Genomic DNA, 22652 nt, shown 5'->3' on the forward strand with positions numbered 1-22652 from the left:
TCAGCAGCATTGGCACTTACAGTCTGGAAGTTATTATCAGCTCAAATTAGGTGCCCTCACATGCTCTGAATCAGACTTGCAAACAGAATATGCTTGCAGCCTTGCTGTCCCTCCACAACTATGGCTATTTGGTCACTGCACTCTTTCCTGCTAAGCTCAAACCTCAGAATCCTTCTCTACTTAGTGCTCCAAGCAACCTCCTTCCAGTTGAAGGCAGTTGGCATATAAGAGAAAATATAATTGTCATCCTGGAAATGCGTAATTACTAGACTATTTCTGTACCTTTCCCCTCTTTTAAAATTCATTCTTTTGGGGTTGGGGGAAAGGGGAGAGATCCATGGAAAAAATTCCAATTTTCTCCTTATATCCCCCATGATATTTGCTACTCTTTCCCAAACACTACTACCTGTAATCCCTCATTTGATTTCTTCTGCATTCCCAGCCAACTATCAAATAAAAATTAATTCCAGTTTTCAACTATTCTGCTATCTCTGAAAGAAGTCAACTCTTTTAAGTATTTTTTCTTAGTGTTTTATTGCTTCATGGAGCAAAAAATGGTGAAAAGGATAGAACAACAAAACAACACTGAGTGTAGAAGTTAGAAAGCTGGAAGAAATCTTACCATCATCGATTCAGTATATCACTGGCCTTCATTGATTTTCTCACCTATAAGCTTTTATGTATGCTGTTCCTTTTGCCTGGAACATTTCACACACACACATGCCCAGCTCTCTTCCTCTTATTTTACCCTTTCAATCTAAGTTTGAATTTTGCTTCTTCATGAAGGCCTTTCCTGTAACATTTGACTAGATGAAGATACCTATATGTTCCTATAGCACATGGGTTTCTGTGTACTTTTTTTACTTAATGTCATTTTTTTTTCTTCTAGAAAACTGTAAGTTTAGTGGGAGCACTGTCAGGTCTCACTTATCCTTTGCTTTATTCCCAGTACCCACTTTGGTTAGAAATTATCAAATAAATATTGCTGAATCAGTGGGTGAATAGTTGAGGGGGAAATGGAGGGGAAAAGAGCGGAAAAAAAGAAGATAGAAGAACCCAGTCTCTTAGGGACCCCTCCTAGTTCCTCACCTTGATTCTTGGGGAAGAATGAGCTCTGGGGCATCCATAGCTAATGGAATACCTTTCCTGAGCATCTTACAAACATCTTATAAACCATGTATCCCTTTTCTTCTTTTCAATCTCCAGCTGTTTCTCTGCTACAGTCAATTTGCCTGAGATAGTCACACATTCAGTGAGTCTTATATACTTTTGCATTCCACATTACTTCACTGAAAATAACCAAGAGAAGTTTTGAGGTCTGACATGAGTTCACCACCTTTTTCAACAAAAGACGTGCTCTGTCTTTGACTCGAGAAGCCTGGTTCCTTTGCCTGTCATTCTAGCCAATGATTTTCAAACTATAGTGTGGAGTCTGGTTCTGCAGATGTGCCTCAGGGGTTGGGGAGAGTCATTGATCAAAAGCACCCTAATCATAAATCTCCTTAATCAAAAAATATTACCTAAGCCCATTTCCCAGCATCCTTTTTGATCCCGCTTTTCAGAATATCCAGCTCATCCAGGGAATCTTCTTCCATAATTCTAAAACTTCTTATGAACAATGAAAATAGCACCTACAGTTACCAAAAAAAAACGCCCATTCCACTTTATAGAAGCATATTTTTCACTTTCGATAGCCTAGGAATGGAATTGTTGTGTTGTGATATTTGTATGGCATTCAAAACACAAAATATCTTGTTTCATTATACCACGAGGTTATGAAAATAGATAATGCATTTTTTTCAAGCACCGCCTTCTTTGAAGACAAAACCTACTTTTCTCTTGTTAAAAGGCCTTTCAAACCTGTTATGTGCTTTTATTTCTGGCAGTTTTAAATGCTATATTTTGAGAAATGCATGGTGTATTCCTCTGGTTATTGTTCGAAACTTGAATACCTGAGTTCCTTTTAGTTTTCTGTACTTTCCGTTTCCCTTAAAGAGGGAGCATATCCTAAGGCAATAGAAACCCAACGATTTATGTTCTTATATTATTTACATGACAGAATCGTATGTTTTCTTCAATAATTAAGGTTCCTCATGCACAGACTTTAAGAGCTAAATGGGACATTAGAGGACTTAGTGCAACCCTTCATTTTTCAAATGAGGGAACAGAGACCCAAAGAAGTAAAATGACTTGTTTAAATGCCATAGATCGCAAGATCCACGTGTCAGCTAGGAACATTAATTGTAAACAATAGAAACCTATTCTGATTAACTTAAAATTTTGTTTAAAAAAAAAAAATTTGTCTGTCTCACCTAACTGTAAAGTTCTAGGGATGAACCAGGCATGGTTGGTTCCAGAGGTTCAATTGAGTCATCTTATCTTTTCTTTTCCCATTCTTAAGGTTCTAGTTTCTATTGTGTTTGGCTTCCTTCTCTTGCATTTTGTCTCCATGTGAATCAAAGATAACCATTGGAAGCTTCAAAATATAGAAAAAAAGAAATTTCTTCTCTCCTAATGGCTATCGATTTCTCAGAAAAGGACCCTGATTGGCTCTGCTTGAGCTATCTGTTTTTCTCTAAACCAATCACTATGTGATTTATCAGAGAACCAGGTTCTTTGATAAATTAGTTGGTAGTGCCAACTCATGTCTATGACTCAGAAAGGGAGGCCCCTTGGTCAACAGTTCTACCAACAGGAAACAGAATAGAGGGTTCTGTTGTGAGAAGATAAGGAGAAAACACTATTTATTGTAGCCCACCTTACCATTTTCTGTCTCCTGGTTCCCAATGTAGCTTTCCTACCAGATGGTGCTATTTCTACAAAAAAAAACACACAAAAAACCTGAGAGCAAGTCTCATTTAAAAGTAATAATTAAGCCAGCTCATGTTAATGATACAAGTTGCCAAACAAGACTGAATCAACATTATCTTTTATCATCTATAAAAGTTTATAATTTAAAACTGTTAACTCAGTGTTCTGCAGGCCAAATATTAGGTAGAAGACCATAGAGACATCTGTGTGAATATTGAACAAATACATACACTGAAAATTGACATCTTACCAGTTTGGATGTACCTGTGTGTCTCCTGTTGTGTAAAGTTTCCTTTTCTAGGAGATAAATAGAACTTCCTAAATGTCATGACAGAAGGAACTGTTCTCAAAATGGGTTTATCAAGAAGCTGTCATCCTGGATCTCCCTTGTTAAAGATATAGAACCTGATTTCTATAGAAGTAGTAGTGAGATTTAAAACAATTCTATCCCTTATAAGGGTATAAATTTCTACGCTAGGAAAATAATATGAAAGAAACACATGGCCCATAAAAAATAATCATCCTATTCATGGAAGTTTAAAATGGAACAATTAAATGCTTCATGTGAGAAAGTACTTGTATACTGATTCCCTGAAAGGAATGATGACTGTAATTTTCTTGAAAAATCACCCACCTTCAGAAGAGTCTCTGAACTCGGCACTGAGAATGAATTGGAATTGGTCTCAAAGCTTCCCCTTCTCTACCTCTTTAGCCCATCAGGGGTGTTATCTTGTCCTCCTTTACAAAGAAATCTGCAGGTGAGGAATCCAAAATGTTTGAGTGCAATTGGGTTATAGATATATTGATGGTCTGTGTCTGAGTAGGTAGAGGAGGCGAGGGGTTCCCAACTTTGTGTGTGCAAATGACAGGGTTCTGTGTAGCCACACCATCTTGTATACAGACTTCAGGAAAGTCCACCATGATTGATTTTACTTGTTTATACATCAACAAAATATTTATTTGAACAGACTATTTCAGGGCTAAAAGAAACATGAGAAAACCACTGGTCTAGCAGATGAGAGCCTGAGGAGGTGAGATAAGCGTTGGAAAATAGAAGCTCTGGTATGTAATGCTGTGGAGCCTGGCAGGGGTGAAGGGTGCCAGAGTCGTGAAGACATTTAGAGCTCTTAGAAAAACTGCGGGTTCATAAAAAATGAACACATTCTAGGCATGAGGATAGAGGACTTGGAACATGGTCAGAATGGTCAAAACCAGAAAGAGACGGCCCAGGGGCCAGTATGTCTGACTAAGAGAAAACACAGACCAGAGAAATTCTCTAAGCTGTGCCTACTCAGGAGGCAGCACAAGTGGAGATTTGCAGTCCTGTAGATGAGCAGGTACAAGCTGGAACTGACTGAAACCTGGAGAGGATTTTGTTTGCCCACTTACCCAAATAGAAACTGAGAGCAACTGCTCTAGACTTGGGCTGAAAATAGAAGTCTGATGACATAGGAAATGAGTAAAACTTACTTACGTAGTATACTTAAATTTTAATTTCTTTTTCTTTTTCATTCAAAATGTGTTCATTGAGCTTCTGCTGTGTGACATATACTTTTCTATGCAGTGGGGATACCAACAAAAAAAGGCAGGAAAGGTCCTTTTCCACATGGAACTCATGTTCTAATGGGAGGAGCTAGACAACAAAGAAACAAGTAAATAATTTAAGGAAATAAGATAAATGGAGATAGTGTTAATAAGCAACTAAAACAAGATGATATGATAGCAAGTGAATTACTAGGATAAGGGGATAATTTAGATGTAATTTGATTTGGTTTTTAAAAAGATCACTCTGGCTGCTGCTTGCTTGACTTGATAAAAACAGATCCTGCCCGGGAAACTGCTGACCTCATTTTGTCCTTTCCGGACACCAGGTAACTAAAAGTCAGGAGATTTCACCCAGGTCAGGTTATCTGTATTTAACAAAACAAAAATGAGCTTTTTAACTTGGGAATTAATTAGTGGCTATGACAAGAAAATTGTTTGAGATCGACTGAACCAAGTTTGTAAAAAGAACTACATGCAACTTCCCAAACATATGCAGCAAACCTTAGAAGTTACACAATAACTTCTCATGAATCTGCAGGTTCTCTTTATTAATAACCTGATGAAAGCTCCAAACAGTCCCCATGCTGTTTGTGTTCTGTGTTTCTCCTGCTCAAGTCTCTCTGTGCTGGCAGCTGCATGCTCCCTGATATGCTGTTGAAAGTGGGAAAAATTCCAAGCCTTTTTGATAGGAAACATATCTTCCTTGCTATGTCTTCTGTGTGTTTCTCCAGAAAACTTTGTGTAACGTTATTAAGTATCCCCCAGTATCAGTGGTAGGAATAGTATAGTTCTGTGACTTTTCAGTCACTTCATGCTTCATATTATATCGGTTTTCTTCCTAAAAAGGAGAAAGCAGAAAATTGGTAAGAACTGGGTGTCCCGGAATAGAATCTTTGGAAGTGAAACTCCTGATGCGTAGGTTGTTGGCACACAAAGGTACCAAATATCAGCCAATCTGACTATGGAACTATCTGTTTTTCACTGGGTCTTGCTGTTACTCATTAATAAAGATACTGAAGTTTGAAGGACAATAGTTAAATGGCGTCGCTCTCTTTCTCTATGGCAACTCCAACAAATATCAGCTTTTTTCACAAGCGGAAGGAACCCAACTTCTGAACAGAGCTAATGTATAAATACCATTGGTTGGTCCTGCAAAATGAATAGAGTTCTAATTAGAGTAACAATTCATGGTGTTCGGTATTGATAAATATCTATCATCTCATTGAGATTGTGTAATTTAAAAACTCACAAAACTGCTATTATGGATTTTATCCAACCATTTAAAACCAATTATCATCTTTGGACCTGGTATTTATAAGCACTGGGGTTTACAATGTTTTATTTTTAATGGAAGGGCTACATAGATATTTAGACATTTTTTGTGTTTGTTTTTTTTGTTTGTTTTGTTTTGACATAAAGGATTCACTACATCAAGGCTGCAACCAGGCTGCCTTGTGACTCAAAGAAGATAGGTGACTCTGGCCGTTCTCCTAATATCTAATTGCTGTCCTAGTGACAAAAAAGAGAAATTGAATTTCAATTTTAAAAATATTCTGCCCAATGTACTGTTTAAATGTTAAAATATGTGTTGATTACCTTTTCCTCAATCATGACAATTACTACCATTTGGCATTTTACATAACTAGATGTATCTCCAGGAAGAAAATTAATACCTTAAGGTAGAATTATATCTCGTAGAAAAGATTCAACAGCAGCAGTAAGCCTGGGTTCTGACAGCTACTATATAAATTTGGAAGCTGGAAAAATCAAGATACAAGGCACATGTTTTAATCAGTCACATTGGAATAGTTGCCAGGTAATGGAGCTCATTAAAGGAAGTAGTGTGTTCCATGTAGCTGTATAAATATTTAAGGCTCCCAGAATCTGGTGCTTCCAATTTTCTGGGTAACTTGACCAGCTCAGCCGACCAGAAGCATCACACATACTTGTCTCATGGCACGTTCCATAGTCTTTAGATACGTCCATAAGAAGATGATACTGGAGTAAAACCAGTTTGCAGAGTCAACAAAGTGCAAGAGAGCATTCTTTTTAATTGTTTTCTCACCTGATTAACAAAAAAAAGCATCCCGTAGAGTAAAAAAACTCAGTAGGTTGATATTGGAAAATTCAAATCACCATTTCCTTCATAGTCAGTACTAATTCCCTGCTGAATGCAGATAAATTTATATGATTTGAAATACAGTTAATTCAAAATGCTGCATGCTTATATTTCACAATAGTTGCTCCCATGAGGTATGAACTTAGACACATTTGTTTACTTCAATGTGAAACAAGAATTCTGATTACCTTTGAGAAGAATGGAGTTGACAAAAATACACATAAAAATATTCTATTATCCTGTTACCTTCGTGATTAGGTTTTTTAATACAAACTCACAGCTGAAAAATAGTGTGTTCTACTGAGTAGCAGATCCACAGATAGAGATGCTCGCCAGACAGCCCCAGCATCGCAGGGTATCCATGAAAGAGAGAACCCTCTCCCCAGGGAACTGTTTTCTTAGCATTTAGTAAAGGTCATGGAATGCCAGTATCTAAACCTTACTTAAAGGTGTCCTCTTGACTTTCAAATTGATAAAAACCCTGTACATTTTGCTTAGATTATAGCTTGATAAAATATTTTCATCTCCTTGTAAGTTTTATGTTTGATCCTCTTAATGAGTCACTGTAAATTCAGATGTGCCTTTGCACTCACAATGAATGTAAACAGACCCCATCACTGACAGTTGATTAGCAGAGATATAAAACCCTCTTGAAATTGTGAAAGTGTTGAGCGCTGTATAGCCTTCCTTTGTATTTACCTTATAAACAAGTCTTAGGAGCATACAAGTGCCATCTATCCCAAACTTGTGTGACATGGCTTTCCTAATCATGGTTGATTGTCGTCAAGCTGGTGCTGGGAGCTTGAGTTTTGAGTACATTTTAATGAGGTGGGATCATCATTTATTTTCATAGTTGATAGGTAATAATGGCTAAATGGCAGTGGGTTGAGATTTATGAAGGTGGCATTCAATCTCCGGGAGTTGATGCCACTCTGAACTTGAATAAGGCATTTATGTATTCTGTAAAAGGTTGATAATGTAAGTAGTTTATAGCTTACCTTCACAAAGTTAAAATGTTTGGGAAGATAAAATGGAAAGAATTTGGATTCGTAGAAGAAAGCTGATATCCAAATCTATGCTATCTCAGAGAGAAATTTCATAGTAATGGGAGCCAAGTAGTGAATTAACTAAAACCCACAGATTTATGTTGGAGAAGCTCATGCGAACACAGCCTCATTGAAAAAAGAAGAAAGTTGCTTTGCCAGAGTGGACAGCTAAAGATATCCTGATAATATTATATGGGTTTGTGGCCATCTATTCAATGAATAGTTGAAAAAATATACATATGTGAACAGACAAAACTTGAGAAAAGGAAATTTGGTAAAGGAATATATTACTATTTAACAAAAAAATACTAGGTTATTGCTTACCAAGTGTTTTGCAACTGCATTTTTATTAAGGCAATATAGTAACTTTAAAATAACTTGATTAAAAATTGAAAATTACAAAATCTCCATAACCAAGCAGTTATAAATCACTTAGTGCTTTCAAAGGGATACTTTATTGTATTACTCTACTTCAAAGACACGTTGACTTTTTAAGAACCTGTGCATGTCATTTCTTTTAAGACTTAAGAAAGGATTTCTATTTTACTGTGCTTTATCTGTTACCAAAAATTAATATTGAGTTGAAAATAAATTTTTAAGTTAAAGCACTGTGATGAATATTTAGAATGTTTGACAGCAATTTATTGTTATTTATTTCTTGCAGGCTTGTACAGCATATGTGGATTTTATGATTTCTGTGGCCAAATTGATTCGTCAGGAAAGAGGACTGCCCATTGATGACAGCCAGGTTTCTTTGGAAATGCATAGAGTTATGGAATTGGAAAAAGAAATTGCCAATGTAAAACACATAATCTATGATACAATGAATAATGTTAACCACTTTTTTTTTTTCTTTCTTCACTCTATCCTATTTTAAGAGTAAAAGGTGCATTTCCTTAACCAACAGATAAAAATGCATAGCTCAGTAATGGATCATTGACTTTAAGAGGACCTTTGAAACTGAAATTTTATAGTAAACTGGGTTTCTGACATCTAGGTTTGACAAATATTAAACTAGATACACTGAATCACCTGCTATAAGTGGATTACATCAAAATTCTACTTACAGCCCAACTGTTGTTGAGATGTCCTGGAGGCTCGGGACACATTTGATTGCTAATTGTTCAGCAAAGCTTTTTCAGTCTTGATACTTACAACTTTACTTTTTTTTTTTTTTAAGTTTATAGTAATCACAGAGATTGTCTCTATCCCTTCGCTAAGAAGTATTAGCCCCTGAATGTGGCCCCATGTGATGTCACTGAGTTCAGACTGTAGGCTGCTCAGCTCAGGGGAGACCCTATAGGAAGAGTTTATCAGCAAAGCCCTGGGGTGTATTCATAAATTTCCTCCAGTCCCACAGGAGCCGTTGGAGTCTGAGTTGGCACTTTCTTGTCTGACTGACTGGGTCTGCAGTCTCAAGTGAGTGAACTCTCTTGAAGCAGGATCCAGGTTATTGATTGAACCCCTGGTTAATTTCAGTCTAGAATCCACCGAGCTCTCTTTGACATTGCAAACAACAACCTGCACTCCTAAATCCCTGTCTGCTTGCCACCGTCATCAGAATCTTGAAGACTGAAGCTCTTTGAGGGCAATTTTAGCTTTTCTGGCGCTACATGAAGCCAAAAATCCCCAATCAGAGCGAGACTTTGCTTGGAGCTGCAGCTGGATGAATGGCAGTTTGATAGGTTACATGTGGTTCTGTGTTGAAAACAGAATTGTTAGAGGAGAACAGTTTATTGCACTGGATTTTTACCACTTGCACCTTCCCAGAGTATGTTCTCCTTCTATACGCTTCATCTCTGTGGTACTTGTATCTTACCTCAGAATTATTTGTGTCTATATTTTCTCTCTTCTCTGAGACTTTAAGATTGGGGTGATGCCTTAGTCACCATTGAATCATCTATGTATCTCTAACAGTGTCCAGCTTATTTTTGCATGCAGGAGACGTTCAGTAAATAATTTTTTAAATAAATAAATAAGTGATCTAAAGAGGAAATTGGAACCATTGTCACTGAAAAATAATCCTAATTTTAAACTTTTACCTTTTGTTGCTTCTCACTTAAAATTGCTTTTACTTATTTCAACCATGAATTGGAGGGGGTTGTTATTGCAATTTTCTTTTTTGATTCAGTTAAAAAATAAAACTGGATGCTGTTAAGTATAGAGCACTAAACTGATTAGGCAGGATGGGAGGAGAATCACGAAAGTAGAAGATGCTAGCACTCTCCTCAGATAATATGCAATCTAACTGCTCTATGTACTAGGAATTGTTTTTCTCTCACTTGCTTTAAATTCTCTTGCAGAGACCATTGCAGTTTTTTGTTTTGTTTTGTTTTGTTTTACTGTCTGAATTTTAACTGGGATACTGAATGGTAGCGGTGGGGGATGGGAGACAGTATTTGATAAATTGGACATGACTATATTCCAAAAAATTTATTGTTATATGAAACAAACACAGCTGAGCTGGCCATTAGCCATAGAAGGAAGAAGGCCTGCAAATATTGCTTATGTGGTTTGGCAGTTCTCAAATATAAAAGATTTTTTTTTTTTTAATACTCAACACGAGCCAAATCTTGATAATTGTTACTGAATATACTTAAAACCTCTTAAATTTCACTTTCCTTTTTGATATCACAAAATAAATTACAAAACAAGCACAGAATAGAACTTAAATCAAATTATATTGTACCTATCCCATGTTTCTTTTTCCCTCAAATATATAATTTTCTAAAGAATTCTTAGTTCTAAAATAATGATCAAAAATTAAATCCATAGGCTACAGCTAAACCTGAAGATCGAAATGATCCAATGCTTCTTTATAACAAAATGACATTAGACCAGATCCAAAATAACTTTTCACTAGAGATCAATGGGAAGGTAAGTAGCAAGTTTTATGTATTCTCTTTGTGCCATTTCTAAAAATTATAATATTGAAATAGTTTGTTAAAATTCAATTTATTTATTGAAGTAAATTGAACATCAAATGAACTTAGATGACACCAACCATTTGACTTCATGACAAGACGTGGAAAAAAAACTATTTGAAATTTTTATGTTTATATTTAGTTAGAGGGAATTTCAAAGGGAAAAGTCCTTTCAAAGAAAACATTAAAACTGAAAATTCTTCTCAAAGACCATTTAATAGCCATCAAACTTGGACAGTCAAATAATAAAAGCACTAAATTTCTTTTCAACGCCTAAAAAGAATAATTTATTCATAGAACTTGCTATGTTCTTACCAAGGCCATCTATGGAGGTGTTCAGAGTAATAATGGAGAAATAGAACACAAGAAATAAGAAAAATCTGTCTCACAGATTCCATTTATAAACAGCAATTGATGGCTTTTTGCTTAGTTGTAATTTGTTAGCTAGTATCTAATTATCTCTTTTGGGGGCTGTTCATGTACACTTGTGTATTAGTTGATGCACACAATCGGGAAATAAAGCAATATCCATGGGAAAATCTACAAACTGTCACATTCAGTGATAGATTCTTTTTGGCACTAACTATAATAAACAAGAACTTTTAAAAAGCATAACCTATTGAGTTAATAATTTCTCACATAACTTTTTAATGTAGTATGTGCTTAATAAATATGTTTTGCAAGAATAGTCCAAATCATCAAAATATGTGATCAGCATATTGATATGTGTGCACACACACACACACACACACACACACGGTGCCAAAAAAAATGTATGCACATTTTAAGAAAGGAGAATACTGTCTTAAAATTGTAATACAATGAATGAGACTAGCATTCATTTGATTAACACCATCTTTTGAGTGCACATCATACTACACATTGCTACCGTAATTCAATTCCACTTAGATAACATCTCTTAAAATGTGTACATTTTTTTGGCACCCCCGGTGTATATATAGTCATAGAGCCTAAAATATTGGTAATCTTAAACATTCTCAAGCACTGAAATGTGGCATGTCAGCCAGATTTGCATGATCTCCACTTCTGCTGTTTTTCTTATATCCAATGGTGGTTGAATAACCACAATTCCCATTTAAAATATAATAGACAAGATTCCATCTTTTGGTACCTCCAAACCTAGTTTCCGAAGTATAAAAACTTCATACCTATAGGCCCACTACTGGTAGTTTAAAATGTGTTTTGTTTGGCTTTGTTGGACCATCTGTGATGTATCTATACCATCACTATACCTCTGCTTTGACTGCACTTTGTTTTAATTTATAACAGGATCTCCACTGAGATGTATTACTATAGTTGAATGAATTCTTTATTGATATCCACTTTTAAAAGATAAACATTAAAAAAAAGATAAACATTTTATACCCGTTTAAATTTTTTTTGCATAAACCAAGGAAGTGTTATTTTCAAAGCTAAATGGTTTTCTTCTTTTTTTATTGGTTAGACCAAGAAGATGACACTGAGCCTAATTTCTATTTGTATATTCTCTACACTTTGAGGCTTTTCCTCTGTTCTTAAGTGGTTGGTTTAATTCTGCTATCAAAACAATCATGACGCAGAACTAATTTTTATTGAAAACCAGTTGAAACAATTGAGGAAAAATCCCAAACAAGTATCAAACTGATGACTGTGATAATTATATTGTGATGCAACTGACATCCTCACCATGTCTCACCCCGTAACCATAACTGAGTGTTGGAATCAACAAGAGCAATCCATAATTACTAAATGTTTTGTGCCTGCTTTCTTCCAGTCATTCAGCTGGTCAAATTTCACAAACGAAATTATGTCAACTGTGAATATTAATATTACAAATGAGGAAGATGTGATTGTTTATGCTCCAGAATATTTAACCAAACTTAAAATCATTCTTAACAAATATTCTGCCAGGTAGGTATGTCAGAGTGCCCATGTCCTCAGAGTTTACATTTAATATCACTCTTTAGAAGCTTTACAGCCTCATCTTTTCTGTTGCTGGGTGGTGGGTTTTTTTATACAGAGATCTTCAAAATTTAATGTCCTGGCGGTTCATAATGGATCTTGTAAGCAGCCTCAGCAGAAACTACAAGGAGTCCAGAAATGCTTTCCGCAAGGTGAAGAAACAATCTCTCTTATCTTAAGACTTACAACATAAAGAGATACATGGTTATGAAGGTGCCATGTACACTGCTAGAATTTGGTGAACTTTGCCAAGTGACAAAATGCCAAATGTTGATTATTTTGCCCACGTTTAGCCTATGATGCCTTGAAAAGCCAGTTTTCATGGGCTTTGCCATCCTATGATTATCTATTGTGGCATCATGATTGAAATGCCCTGAAAGGATATGCATTTGGTTATGTGAGCAGTTCATGAAAGATACTGGCTTGGTTTTTTTGTTGTGATAAAAGTAATCGCAGGGTTCTGTCAATTAACTTGATTTTACAGGTGCTCATAGCACACTAGATATACAGACAGATGGACTACATTGACGTGAACACTCCACTGAGAACAAACCTACCTGGAGACAGCCTTAAGGCCTTTTATTAGAATGTACCTACATCTAAACAATCATCATTTAGACCTGTTGTGAGGGGAGAGGGCAGGAGGCATTGAGAAAGGAGAAATTGTAGCAAACATATTGATTGATGTCATGGAAAGGAATTACCTCTAATTTATTGAAATTTTTTAATTTTATCCTTTAAAAGAAAATATAGACACATTTTTGAAATTAAAGAATGTAAAAATGGTGTTTCGCTAAATTTTCGTTGCCTAAGTTTGTCTCCTTATTGATTCTTAACTGTGTACATATGTAGTTCTTTTAAGTATTGGAAGTTCAGCTAAAACATTAAAAAAAAATAAGAATATGTTTTCTTGTATACCAGATTTCTCCCCTGTTACGTTTATTGAACATTACTTCACATTTATGTTTATGCCATGGTAACAGTGTTATTTTTGTTTGTTTGTTTTGGGGTTTTTTTGTTGTTGTTTTCTCCAAAGCTGTCTGGAAGGATATTAACTTGTAATAGCCAGAAGTTCTATTGGGATAGGTACTGAAAATATACTTTATTTTCAGATCATATATAAACAAACAATCCAATTGGATTACATTTTATCATATGCAAGGACAACGTGCCTTGTGAGGAGAAGCAATGAATATTGAAGAACTTAGGAGACATAAAGAATAGAGTCCTGTGAGGTTTATGCTCTTACCATGCTATAGCCGTCTACTGATCAAATGCCATTTCCTTTTGTTCTCCCATAGGCCCTTTATGGCACAACATCAGAAACAGCAACTTGGAGACGTTGTGCAAACTATGTCAATGGGAACATGGAAAATGCTGTGGGAAGGCTTTATGTAGAAGCAGCATTTGCGGGAGAGAGTAAACACGTGGTAATGTTTTCAGCACAGTACACTCGCAGATATTTGTTTTTATTGATAGGCAATTACAATCGTCCATAATTCGGCTAAAATTTTATTAATTGTCAGAGAGTCTTTGAATTATAATTTACCATTATTTCCCAGTAATTCTCATCCTCCCTGTCCCAAGGGTCTGGTTATATTTCTGATTCTAATATCGTTTAGTCTAAAGCCAACTGTCCATTTTCCGGAAGCAGTAGATTCAGAGTACCCAGTCACATGTTCTATTGATATAATCATTTATAAACTCTTCTATTAACAAAATTGACCAAGAATCCATGTTTTCTTAAAAATCTAGAGGGTGAATCTGGGTTTATTTGAAGTGTAGGAAATGTACTCCATTTTTTATTGTTACTGAAGTGAAATCAATGGAGCTTAAATATATGGTGAAAGAATCTATGAAAATGCTGCTTCATGCTTAACTTCAAATTGTAATGACAGCTAATATTTTATGTTAGTCCTTCTTTTATGATAATGGAAACCATTACATTCTAAACATGATTTTTTAAATGTGCATATTAAGGCCTATTTAATCATCAGTGTTGATAGGAGCAATATTGCTTTAAAAATATATTTATCCACATATATCCATTTGTTTAGGTCACAGTTGTCTATAAATTTACATTTATTAACATATTATTGAGTCGCATAAAGATAGCTTATAGCTCTATTTTTTTAAATTTGTGTTAAAAAAAATTATTTAATGGCCCAAATTTCTCTACTGTTCTTTTAATTTGAGGTTGAGGATTTGATTGCACAGATCCGGGACGTTTTTATTCAGACTTTAGATGAACTCACTTGGATGGATGCTGAAACGAAAAAGAGAGCTGAAGAAAAGGTAAAAAGCAAGACAGGGCTATCAAAGAAAATTTTCTTTATAAGGAAATAATAAGAAACTTTGGGAAAAAAACATAATCAAGAATTGCATAAAATAAAAGCAAGCTCCTTCAGGATGTAATATTTCCAGGAACAGTTTTCAATGATAAAGGGTTTTTTTTTCTATAATTTTCACCTTTTATCTCTTGGCAACCAGCTTCTACTCTCCATATTCAGTTTAAAACGGAAAGATCCCGTTTTCCTCTTTTTTTTTTTTTTTTAAGGAAGATTTCAGAAAACAAGAGGAAAATCTTATGTGAACAAGAACAGAATGAAAAGATACTATCAGTGGTTCCTATTTTTCCTCCTCTTATGGAAGACATCTCATTCATTCTCAATATCTAAAAATATGCCCTCAATTTTTAATGTAAATTCCTAGCTAAAGTTTTTTGAAACATGCCCCATTTAGTTTTTTATATATCACCTGGGGAGAAAAAAAATACTGTATTTCTGTTCAAGCAACTGTATTTGAGTATTATAAGGTGCTGTAGTTAGAAGAATGTTGAAGGAGTCTTTTTATAACTATTCCTATCTACCCCCATTTTACACCTTCTATTGGGACTTCTAATATTGTGCATAAGAATAAAGGTGATATTTCAAAGGAAATCTTAGGTTTAAATTTACTATATTTACTATGATCATTTGTCTTGATAATTATATAAAACTAGAAGGAACAACATGTCCAGTGAAAACTACGTGCTCTATGAGCATTCTCATGAAGACTGATTATTCCTCTGCAGCTAGGGTTGCAGAAAGAACAGACTATTCTTTGAACTGATACAGGAGTTCAAAAATTGTTATAATAAGAGAATCAAGCTGTAGTCTAGTTCTCTTTCAGGATTAAATCATGTGGAAGGACTATCTTTTTCAGCACTCACCGAGCCCTGGGTGGGTTAGGTCTGGAATTTAGGTCCCCCCCCACCCCACCCCTATCTCCCAGTATAGCTACCTTTCCATCACTCTGACTAAGTCCTCAGAAATTCAGGCTGGATTTGCTCCTTTCATGTTCTAGCTCTCCGTGGTATGGCTCTGTTTGATATAGCCAATTGGATTGTTCTAGATCATCATTTCCCAAGGTGGTGTTACAAAACACTGGACCTGCCAAGATATTCCACAAAAGAGAGTCCCATGGTCAAAAGAATTTAGGAAACACTTCCTGAAGGAAGGCTTTCCTGATCCCGTCCTAGTCTAGGTTACATGGTCCTAGGGTGTGATTTTTATGGCACCACACATCACGCTTGAGAGTTCATTCTCATTTCATTGCCCATCATTGACCTTTACGATAAGCTCTCTGGTGGCAGAAATTTTTACCTGGCATTGTAGTCTCAACCTGGAAAATTGTAGACCCTTGAGCATATACTGAATAAATAAATGTACAAATTAATTCCTCCTCTTGGATACTTATAATAACCTAATTTTGACCCTAAGAAATCCAGCAATAAAGAAACCTGCTTAATGTTTTTGTCACAGTATTTGCCCAATGTGTTTGACAATAAATTCTTTTTATGTAGTAGCTTTTATTTCAGTAGAGTTTGTGCCCCTTAGAACACTTTTTCAGGAAATGTCTTCTAGAAAATAAAGTACCCTTGAGAGGAGGCTGATTTATAATGAGCCAATGGTGTGGAAACCTGTAAAAAGGTGACTTGGCCTAACTGACTTAGTGATACATATTCTGTCCAATCCACCGGGGAAACCTTGGCCTTATAAAACAGACCTGTAACAAAACCGTATCCATTTTATGGCAAACCCAATAACTCAGAGATACAAGCTTAATTCTCCATGAAAATTTTAAATTCAAAGAGCAATGTGATACGATAGAATCAAAAATCAAATATCTTTGAGAAAAATGCGAAATAAAAAACAGAAAGAATAAGTAGTAAACAAGCAGTGATCATAAAATAATAAAAATAAGCAATTTTAAAATAAACATAAAAGTTAGAAATGGCAGTAAGCAAGTAGGAAATATGAGCTGGTAACAAGGAAAACCCTTGTTAATGTCATTCATTTAACTTTGAGAAGACAGATGCACAGCTCTGGAGACCGAAAGAGAACATAAAAATCCGAGAACCAATATTCAGGAAGAATATTAGCACTAAACCTGTAAGTCCATCTGTTTTTTCAGCCAAATCAGTTAAGTGGAAAGATCATTGTAAGCTGCTAGAATGGAAGATTTAAATATTACCCTCCTGTAAACTGAAGAAAAAGGCCTTTCAGAGAAAAATTTCATGAAAGTACAATACATGTAGAACAATGACTTCTCAGCTTTTGTTTTGATTTTCCTGGGAAAGCCGCAGCCTATGAGAATAGGGCAGTAGAAGCTGAATTTCAGACTGGTTTATTTTGAACCCCACAAAGAAGTCACTCCTAAGATCTCTGTTTAAGTGTTGTCAAATACTCTTTTTGTAAACAATATGGGTTAAGTTATTCAGTTGATATTCATGAGCAAATTATAATGTTTGCATTTGAAAGTTACATAATCATCCTAACATTCAATATTGTAATATTCATAGGCCTTGGCAGTTAAAGAAAGAATCGGCTATCCTGATGAAATTATTTCAGATGATAACAAACTGAATAATGAATACCTTGAGGTAAGTCTCTATAAAAGCTGTGGGCTAATGACACCCAGGGCTCATGCAATGCCTTTTCTGTCAACAATGTAATAGGAATTATGTGACGTAGCCTAAAACCAGAAGTTTTATTATAAAAAGCCTTTAGAACTAAAGACAGATCAGCGTTTGTTTTAGTGTTAGACTTTTATTTCATTTCCTTGGTCTGTATTTGGTTTTTGTTATTTTGGTTTCCATATATCCCATTTTAAGAGCAGTAAGAAAAACATGGTGTCCTTTAAAGAGTATCCAGGGTAGACATCCAATTGTTGAACAATAGGCAGGACTCAGCCTCCTTATCTGTTTTCCACAGTGCTGAAAAGTAAAATCTTCAGGTTTCCATCTACTTTCTAATCATTCCTCCACTGGATAATCCCGGTCATGCATTCTCTATTTAAAAAACAAACAAACAAACAAATCTAATATTTGGGAACCAGAGACTATTTTATTCTCCTCTGGTAATGTAACGAAGAAAAGAGAAGAGAGTTAATTAAAGTCATTACTGTACTGATTTCAGATGAGGTGAGGGTCCTTTTGCTAACCTTGTGGTCACCACAACTACTTGAAACCCTGGTGACGACAAACTGATCCTTGTGCAGAGTCAGGAGGACAATGATTCCTAATCCATTGATTACTAGTCTAACATGGGGTTTTGGAAGCCACAGTGTCCTCTCCTGCTGCATTTGAAAGTTACATAATCATCCTAACATTCTGTTCCATTTGCAGAAAAGCTTGACTATTCCTTTTAAATGAGCTGGCTACAGCATGTTATCCTGGAGACCCTTATCGTAGGACACTAGTGGCTGGGACTGCAGACTCAAAGCTAAACTGTGCAAATCCCAACTCCACCGCTCAGAAACTTGGGCAAGTGCACTTGTCCGTGCCTCAGGTTCCTCAACTTTTAAATGGTGATAACAGCCCATCTTTATGAGATTCTTAAAAGGATTAAAAGAGTGTAATCTATATTTAAAGTTCCTAGAACAGTGCCTGGCACATAGTAGGTCTCTTAATCGCTGCTTATTAGTGGCATAATAAGAATATTTTATTATCACATCAGGTATGTAAGAATGAATATCAATATAGTAAGGCATGCCTAACACTTGGTTCCATTTAATTAATTATGCAAAAAAATAGACACAGCTAGAACAGCAGTGACCTGTAATATACAACTAGTGAACTAAATCCTTCTTTGGTAAGTTTTAATGATCTCTGTTAACTTTATTAACTGATAGAATTTAAGAAAATGTCCCCTATGTTTTTAGCAAAAGTTTTGAAGATACTTATTTTAATATTTTTCCCCCAATTTTTTTATATAACATAGTTGAACTACAAGGAAGATGAATACTTTGAGAACATAATTCAAAATTTGAAGTTCAGCCAAAATAAACAACTAAAGAAGCTTCGAGAAAAGGTGGACAAGGATGAGTATGTATATTCCAGTTTCTAACATGTTCATTCAGAAGAGGGCCTTTTCCTTGCTGGATTCAGAGAAAGAGCCTGACTTGGAATACTGTTAAAAAGTACAGCTGTCCTCCTTGTATGGTGTACTTTTAAGAGCATCTAAGAATATGCTAAAGATGAGTCAGGGATTTAACCAAATTTCAAAATTTTTTTGTTAAGGTGTGTGTCCTCATTTGTTTGGTTTCTTTTCATTTTATTGCCTGTCCCCTCTGCTTTTTTTGTGGACAAGTGTTCTTGAGAAAGAACACCTTAATCTAAGTAACCCATAGCTCCTTCAAGCCTCCCCTGAGGCCTTACTTACTGTACTCAGAGTTTTCTTCTGCCCGTAGCCCCACCTGTTATCAGACAGTCATTCCACAGCCCCCACCCCTTCCTAGATTGTCTCATGTAACACTTCTCTTACCCTAGTGGTAGCCAAATATGAGATACCAGGAATCATTCTTGTTTATAGCTTTCAAATACTCTTAATCTCTGCTTATTAGCGGCATTAGTACTTCACATTAACTATTAGTTTCGTGTTTATTTTTCAGTCAAATGGATGTGTCTAACGTATTTATCAACATTTATGTTTGTGTACTTAACTCCCTAGAATTGCTTATGTTGACTTCTCACTAGGCCCTGAGCTCCTAGAGAATAGGGTCTTTTCCTTTTGATTATTCAGCACAGTGCTGACTACATAGAAGGTTTTCAGTTGAAACTGAAGTAATGAATGAGTGAGCAAGGGAAAAATAAATATACTAAGTTGATTTGTGTGGTAACTGAAACAATAACATGCCAGTGAGGTGCTTGGTTCATTTATGCATTAATTTATTCTTCCATTTATTCATTTATTAAACTAATATATTAGAACACTGACTAAGTCCAGGTATCGTTGATCACTGGGAAAATCAAAGGTGAACTTTGATTATATTACCTTACATTATAAGGTAATATAATCAAGGTAGTATTGAAGAGGGGAAAAAGATCCCTTCTTGAATAATTCTTGAGTTCTTATGCCTGGACTAATAATAAAATTGACGTAAGATTAGGTTAACAGAAGAAAAAGCAATTTGATACATGCACATGGGAGATCTTAAATGATACTCTGAGAATTGATGAACCAACCAGCTTTTTATGCTGTTTTAGGCAAAGAAACAATAAATTTGTGAAGAATTGGCAGGACAAAGAAACTTAAGTTTTTGTGCTCATTAATAAAGAATCTATATGAAGTTAGGGCTTGGGTAGTAAATTAATTTTTTTAAAAAAGGCTTTGTTTATACAAGCTTTTTGGCCCTGAATTCCTTAACTCTAGGGGTAAGGGTATCTCTCTCAGCCTCTTGGAGCAAAGAGGGCACTTTTCACAGGAGAGATTTATTTCATGCATTTAAGGAGACAAGAGAGGGTCAGTGTGCCCTTCTTGCATCAGCTGCTTGTCAAATAACTCTAATTCAAAGCAATTGATATTTTGGGGTGTCTTGCCCTGAGCCCCAACAATAGGAAAGACATAATGTAATAAACTGTATGATAGGAAGGGAAATGTGCCAAGAAATGTACAAAGTACCGTACACCAAATACAGGTTGGACAAAATTCCTAAATGAAAATCCAATACATTTCAGTCCTTACATAGGTACCCTGAAAGACTGATTTTTTTTTTTTTTTTTCTGACCTCTGGGTTTGTACTGGAGCAAAGGTTGTCTTGTCTGATGCTATAAAAAGGGGCTGCAAATGTCAGAGAATGTTTATTGTCTGAGCTGGGAACGAAGGAAGGAGAATGGGTGCATATGTTTCATGTTATAATCCGTTATCAAATTCTTTCTCTAGAAACCCACAGTCATCGGAAAGAATACTCTGTGGTTTAAATTTATAATCTGAAAAGTTTCTTACAAGTCTGAATATTTTCATTTCTTTAAACTACATATACAGTGCTCGCTCCGGCAGCACATATACTAAACTACATATACTTACATTTAATCATTGTTAGCACTATGTAAATTATCCACAGACAATATCGTCAAGTATTCTTTCTGAAAATTGCTAATATAACCTGCATCCATATGACACCAGAAGATTTCTTTATAATTTTAAAAGTAGTTGTTGAAATATCGCTTGATGTTTTCTTTTGAAGTTGATGTAGTCCCAGTTCCATAATTATTTTGTATTAATAATATAGTTTGCACTTTTCTTTCCCTTTGATCATATGTGTTGATTCTCTGCGAGTCCTTTTCTCTTTACCATAGCTAATCAAAAACCAAACTATATTTTAATGAATGTTTGGTTACTAGCATGCATAGCTCAGTAGTGCTTTTTCGATCATTTCTATGAGCTTCTGATAGTCAATCACAAGTGTAATATGACTTCTAAGGTCTTCTCTGCTCTTCCAGGCTAGTTTTTCTTCCTTCCCCATCTAATGACCGTATACTGACAAGGGTTCAAAATTCTGAGTGTACATTAGAGTCACCTGAGGATCATTAGGAACAATACTCCTTACCCAATCTCACCACCCTAGATCGTGACGTGCTTGCCTGTGGTACAGCAAGTCCTTGAATAACGTCGTTTTGTTCACTGTGGTTTTGTTATATAACATTGATTAAGTAGGAACTTTTAATTCTTGTTTGTATCAATGAGCGTATGGTAAAATCGGTTTCTTTAAATGTTTCACCACAGTTCCAAGAACCTATCGAGGATGTTAAGTGAGGACTTACTCTACTGGAATTCTTTTTAAGCACCACTCCCCTCCTCAAGTGAGAACCCTTGAGTTAATGTTAGTGCATTTTTGTATTGAATCATGCCTGTTCATATTTAGTTTTGTGAAATTTTTTTATAAGATAATGTCTTTAATTTGGTAGTTTAGGCTTAAAATTTATTTCTTGTCTTCTAAAATATTAGAAGCAGTTTTGACAGTGATTGCATCAAATCATTGCATGTGCCCTATAGGACACAGCATAATACATTTTCTCATTTTGTTGAGGTTTCTTATAGTGAAAGTTTCTGACTTATTTTGTACCAGCTTAATGGTAATAAGGTCGCAGTGTTTCCTTTCCCTTTGTTTTTTTATGTAGTGTCAAGTTCAAGTCTTCACTGTTTATGTTCAGGCAGATAATACCTATTGCCTCCACTTTGTTCACATAGCCGGTAGTTACCTCTCAGAGAATTACATTTTCGGATGCTCAAGTCCTAAATCCCAAGGTTTTACAGGAGAAATAAGTGTCTGTACCCACAACTGATGGGACAGAAATGAGAGAAACTACTGATCGTTGTAGGCTTATATTATTCGCTATTGTATAGAAATGATAATGCATTAAAATTTTAAGGCAGCAATTAATTTAAATAAGTTCAGTCCATTAACCAAATAGTAACTTCTAGACCTTTTCTTTTTTCACTACCCATGCTCTCACTGGGAAAATTTGTACACTTCTTGGCATCTTCTACCATTGTTATGATCACTGAAAATTTGTATTTGGCCCAGGTTCATTTGCTGGGCTCCAAACCCAAATGTCTAGTTGCCTGTAAAACACCTCCATGTAAGTGTTCCATTAACCCTAAAAACATAGCGTTTGCCATTTTAAGCAAAAAATTGATCATCTTTATCCCCGTATCTCCATATTTCCCCATGTTTTTCAATAAATTCTGTCTTACTGTTACCAAGATAGAAACCAGAGGCTCATCTTATCATGCTTGACTGATGCTTTCCTCTCGTCTCTGACATCTATGTAATATCTACTTTAACTTCTCATCCACAAAAAAAGAAAAAAGAAAATGGTTCACATCTACTCTCTGCTAGTTAAATATTTCATAGGCATCGGGAGTGGGGATCTCCATCTTACCATCTCTCTTTTCACTGCCTTAATTCAGACATTTCTCA

At 35.4% G+C, this 22652-nt stretch overlaps 1 protein-coding gene across 3 annotated transcripts in view; it reads left to right on the forward strand.

Annotated features, from left to right (window-relative positions):
• Positions 1-22652, forward strand: part of MME (membrane metalloendopeptidase) — a 91118-nt gene that overhangs the window by 39992 nt on the left and 28474 nt on the right. For all 3 annotated transcript variants that reach the window (XM_019731986.3, XM_019731987.3, XM_019731985.3), the window contains exons 9-16: positions 8186-8320; positions 10297-10398; positions 12220-12356; positions 12466-12559; positions 13709-13837; positions 14604-14702; positions 17251-17331; positions 18671-18774. In XM_019731986.3, coding sequence (XP_019587545.2) covers positions 8186-8320; positions 10297-10398; positions 12220-12356; positions 12466-12559; positions 13709-13837; positions 14604-14702; positions 17251-17331; positions 18671-18774 — 881 coding nt within the window. The remainder of the gene's footprint in view (positions 1-8185; positions 8321-10296; positions 10399-12219; positions 12357-12465; positions 12560-13708; positions 13838-14603; positions 14703-17250; positions 17332-18670; positions 18775-22652) is intronic.

This window comes from Rhinolophus sinicus, chromosome 17, assembly GCF_057876585.1.
Source record: "Rhinolophus sinicus isolate RSI-liver-muscle chromosome 17, RSI-T2T, whole genome shotgun sequence".
Classification (NCBI taxonomy): domain Eukaryota; kingdom Metazoa; phylum Chordata; class Mammalia; order Chiroptera; family Rhinolophidae; genus Rhinolophus; species Rhinolophus sinicus.